The sequence below is a fragment of the Ornithodoros turicata genome, chromosome 1 (genome assembly GCF_037126465.1).
Source record: "Ornithodoros turicata isolate Travis chromosome 1, ASM3712646v1, whole genome shotgun sequence".
Taxonomy (NCBI): Eukaryota; Metazoa; Arthropoda; class Arachnida; order Ixodida; family Argasidae; genus Ornithodoros; species Ornithodoros turicata.
In genome coordinates, this window is record NC_088201.1 from 806,851 (window position 1) to 812,174 (window position 5,324).

A 5,324-nucleotide genomic window follows, 5' to 3' on the forward strand; every position below is an offset into this window, starting at 1 on the left:
CCATAAAACTGCTTTGATGAGGAAATGCGTGGCTAATAGCTTACTGCTGCATTGACGTTTTTAGTGGACAGGTATTCCTTTTAGCGAGAGAGGAGAAATGGATGAATATTTGCACCACACACAGGTGGCGAAACTCGTTGTGAACCGCGGTTCACCAACGGAGTGTCCCCAAAATAACCGGGAATAGGCCATAGAAAATGCATGGGGTCAAAAGTTCCAACAATTTTTATGTGCTGTGTGCGCGAACAGACGGCGTCCGCGAGGAATGCGGAATTTCGGTGGATCTTCTTTTCTTATGAAGTGACGGAAATGTGGCACACTTGAGTGCCGCACCCTGTGTAAGGGAAGGTGTGTTTTGGTGGCAGACTCTTCAGAAAACTGTAAAGCGGCCATCTGCGGCCACCCTGAGTCAAATGCACTTTCAAAGCAAGCGCGGCTGTTGTCTGCTAGCGGACGGAAGTGCTACGCGCGCGTTTACGCTCGCGTTCCAAGCGACGGGTGATGGAGAACAGGCGAAAAGAATGCCGGGAAGAGAGTGAGGTGTGCGAAGGCACCCGTAGGTAAACAATGAGCGCATGGAGATGGCATGGCCGCCGCTGCCAAACCTTTCCGTGAAACACAGGTCTCTAGAGGAATTTGTGGAACCCAGCGCCGCATATCAATAACGGATTACGATGCACCTTGCATAATTACATCCAGGTATGTAGATTTCAAGGTTCAAATCGAGTGGCGGACCTAAACTAGACATGGACCGCTGGAGCATGGCGGGATAGGGGCTTTACCTAAACCTAAAGCGAGGCGGCAGCGCCTCATACGACAAACTGGTCAACTGGTCAACATCCTCTGAAGCCAATGGCGGCGCGTTTCCCTGCAGGGTGCTTCACCCCATAACACGGGCAGCATTCGATGACCGGCCGACTAGCACTTTCTCGTCGAAAGGCAAGCTACTCTTTTCCGGAAAGCAATCATCTTCTTCTCCCCCGTGTAAAAAAATAACGTCCGTTGCGGCGCGGACGATGTACTTAAATGGCGTTTTGCATCGCCTCCCTTCGTGTTTTGAGCGTAATATGTGAGCTTTCTTTCATGAAGCGTTCACGAAACGGAAGATGAGCTGCTGTCATATGCAGTAGAGCACTGGACCAAAAAAAGATGTTGGAACCTCTCGATCGTGATTCATTTTAATGGCAGACGGAGCAAAGTGACACGCGTTTTTTGGAGCACGCGCACACAAATTTTTCTCACCGTCTCTTCGGATTCAATTAACGGGGCTTCCTATTATGTAATTCTCCGCTACACAATGCCAGTCAAGATAACTAGTAGGAATAACTATACTTTTCTTTGAAATCTCGTGTTTTTCTTCTATAATTTTGGAAACTGCTTCGGTTTCCTCCTCCTACCTGTTGCGGACCGGTATTCCTCGATCACATAACTGTTCCCAGTTTCAAATATCACCACTATTCAGAAATATGCGCGTGGACTGTGCGACAAACTGGTGGCGCCGCGATGCGGCAAGTACCTTGCGTGACAGCCGTCGTCGGGTAGCCAGCTCTGTTATATGTGAAGTGCGCGAGCATCTTTTTTTGCCGCACAGGAACTGCTGCACCGCTAACTGCGCAAACACTTGGGACCAAATGTTTCATTTCTCGTGAATTTTAGGCTTCCAATACCACCGATGGCAACCAGTTTTTTTTTTTTTTCGAAAGCCTCGATGGCGTCATTGGAGCACAGTTGAACAGAAGCAAAAGATGAAGGATAGATTCTGCTTTTAACATTATGGGCATAGAAAAAAAAAGCCATGAAAGTGTGTTTCATACAGATTTATTGAGAAATTGGTTCTGAAATCATGTTGACTTCCACCACTTTATTTTCGCATTGAGGTGGGTCTGCAGCAGAGTGGGTAGGGACCACGGCCTACCCATCGACCCGGTTATTGCTTCCTCAATTTCTGCAGCACTCTGTACTTTAGCTTACCTTAGTATTTTTGTACAAGCAGGGTATGTCCAACGAGAGATGCTTCCTTATGATCATCATTCTACGTGGGTGCGCCAATGCCGTTATTGTCGGCGGCGACGTTGCGTCCATTTTGGGTCGGCGGCGGCGTTCAGCGCAGATCGGTGGCGTGCTCGTCCTCGCGTTAACTTTACCTCTATGCCATTAACGAACTACATGTTAGCGACAAAGCAAGCGAGATGGTGTCATACACCCAATGGTACGAAATTAAAAGTGAACAGTGATAAAGAAGGTCCCCCAAATGCAACTAGTTCACTGTCTTCATATTTAACGAACTGTACTGTGAAATGCGGCCTCGTTATGAATTTCTAACATATGACGTACTCTGTCATGCGGTTCCACGCGCCGTTGAATTGTTAGAGCCTGGATAAATGAAGTGCGAGTTTCGAGACAACGCCGTCCATCTCTCCTCCTAGATAGCTGCTAAGATACGAACCCACACATTGCTTCAATCTCTCCAGAATTATATATCGAAAGAACACAACAAATTGGTGCAACTCGGATTTATTGAAGGTAGAATGGCAGGTTGTAAGAAATTATAAACAGTAAATGCAAAACGGATTACGCAGAACTCATGCTCCAGATCACCTAGGGGTGTACACAAAATACAGGGGTACCATTGAGCCGCACTACACAATTCTGCATACCTTTGTCATGCAAAAAAGAAAGAAAAAAAAAAAAGAAACACATACACTGCTGGCCTCCCTCCCCCAACAGGAAAGTCACGAGGTCGTATTAAAACCCCATCGAGAACCATATGCTCCAGATCCAAGAGTGAAGACACGCAACAAACACGCAGTTGTCAAAGTGTCCAAGAGTACAGGAGCCTGTCCCGCTGTGGCCTTGCCGAGGCACTGTTTGCAGAAATATATGATTATTCACGGACAGCGTCTGCTTCGCTCTAGACAATGAAGTACCCACAAACACGCTTGGCCGTCACCCTAATAGATTTCGACGAAATGGGGTGTAACTAAACAGAATCGCAATGCGCACGAGAAACGTACGTACTTCCATCGGGCGATGAGCAGGAGTCTGAGCGAGTCCCCCCGTCGCCAAATTGGCCGAAGCCACTGCGTGACCACCAATGGCGTATCTGTTACTGTTTTTCGCGTTTATCACTTCGTACCTTCTTTCTGGTCAAAATCATGCGGTTTTGGAAACGTACTGGATCCTTTCTGCGTCGGCAGTTTGGGTCTTTCTCGGAGGCACGACGTCTACCAACGTCATGATGACGTTGGTAGACAGACTGAAACCGCGGCCTTTCAGGGATCATCGTAAGACCTTGTTCGCCTCCTAGCTTCGGGCATAGTTCAACTCTACCAAACTCGTGGCGCTGTCGAACATTATGACGTAATTTGTTGACAAACGAGGACAGGTCTTTTTGAAGCAAACTACTCGATCCATGAGATCACCGTAGATCACTACAGGAACACCGCTGAAGCACGTTTGGAATACATCAGCACACTGATTCCTAAGAAAGATGCGCGCTAGTCAGCAATGAGGAGCGTTTAAAGCGCAACAAATGCTCCAAATCAAATCGCTTCCCATTGGTTCTAATGGGAGCACTCTCAATTATGCGCCTTTATACATAGAGATCCGTGGCTATACGGTAGTCGTACGTCCGCTTCTGCGTGTTCAAAATTCAAATTTCCATCGTCCAATCATGATGTAGATTTCGCGGGCCGATGAGTAGCGCCCCTAGCGGATCGTGTGGACGGGTTCCCTATTGGGTTTGCCGATTGTAACATGGTCGTGGTAGGGACGTGGGTCGGAGTGGGCGGGGCATGTTGTTGGATAACATGCGTCGTCCATTTTGCGCAGAGTTGGGAATAAAAGTCGTAAAGTAATTAAGTAAGTGTGCTTTAGCTGCTGTAACTTGACTAGTTCTGCAACTTGGTTACTTTTTTACGGTAACTTTTTCCTCAAAGCTTGGAGTGTTACTTTTTTGGCGACTGAAAAGGCTCCAGTTTATGACATGATGCCACTACATGTCATGTTGAGCATTCCAGATTGGGAAAGAAATGTTGTGACGCAGGGTCATGTCAAGTGGAGAGGCGGGCATCGCTCGGTCTCCGAGCCACGAGTCCTTCGGCACCGACCTCTCGCTCCTGTCCCTCTCGAGTTTAGGTTCTGAGCTGAGCCGGCTAAGGCATGCCACTCGACCCACAAGTCGACTGCTTCAGGTCCTGCCTTTCTTTCATGTTGTTTTTCTTGGACGTCCTCAGGAATGAAGCCATTGTCTATCCAGGTGCCGAGTGAATGCAGACGACGTCCTATCTCTGGTGAAATTCTCTTGGAAGAAGAATCCCAAGTGATCCGTAATTGCAGTGCTTTCTCCTGTGGTCTCATCAAGAGCTTCAGTACAGGTGATATTGCTGACAACCTGCAGGCTGAGAACCTTCGAGCTACCGTCTCAGAGGTTGGACGGCTCGACTTGGCCTCCCGGTCCTGTTCCACGTGGGTAGCAGTAGGTGACTCGCAGTTGCCGTCACCGCCTGCTGAACTGCCATCCTTTACGGCAGACCTAGTGTGCTCGGTGAACAAGAAGGTCCGCCAGATGTACATTCGTCGAAGGTTGCTCTCAACCTACAAAGCCCTGGAACGGCTTACCAAGAGCGAGCTCAACCTGACTGTGCCGCAAGTGCAGATCACGAGCGATGAGCTGGACCTGTCTTCTGTAGGCTTCCACGGTGCCAACAGGACACTCACGCTGACAGCTGTTGAAAGAGATCGGGGAAAACCACTTACCAAGTATGAACGGAACATGATGATCTTTAACTGGTTGCAGAACCTCGACGAAAATGCCTTTGATGAGTCCGCGTAGCTGGCTTTCATTTCTTCCAACGAGATCATGCGTTGAGAACTAAACAACTAGAAATCTGTTGCCATTCACTCGGTACTTGATTTTAAGAGTTTTGTCCGCTGTTTAGGATGATATTTCATTGCAGTTTCTTTTTGATCCACACATGTGGGGAAAAATCTTTTTTTTTCTTTTTTTAAGTGACGAGAGCAGCATAGATGTAGTTTTTGTAGTTGAGTTACAAGGCAAAGCGTACTGGGTGCATACCAGAATGTCTGGAAACAACCTTCTTAAATATCGTGAAATTAGCATATACGTTGAGATCCAAACGAGCGCTTGTTCTGGCCAGTTGATCATCACCATCTGACTTAGAACATGGTTTTGGTTCACTTGCATAGCAAAATTAAAAAGAAAAATCCCTAATTACCTCGTTAATTAGTCATCTTGTAGTTACATGGGATGTCTGCCTGGCCTCAACTGCTCCATGCTGCTGTATTCTAAGAGCAGCATGGAG

At 47.5% G+C, this 5,324-nt stretch overlaps 1 protein-coding gene across 1 annotated transcript; it reads left to right on the forward strand.

Annotated features, from left to right (window-relative positions):
- The first annotated feature begins 806 nt into the window (after positions 1-806).
- Positions 807-4,894, forward strand: LOC135396444 (uncharacterized). Its single transcript, XM_064627412.1, has 3 exons — positions 807-939; positions 4,046-4,193; positions 4,259-4,894. Exons 2-3 carry the CDS (start codon positions 4,050-4,052, stop codon positions 4,832-4,834), a joined length of 720 nt encoding a protein of 239 aa, XP_064483482.1. The 5' UTR covers positions 807-939; positions 4,046-4,049; the 3' UTR covers positions 4,835-4,894.
- The last annotated feature ends 430 nt before the right edge of the window (positions 4,895-5,324 follow it).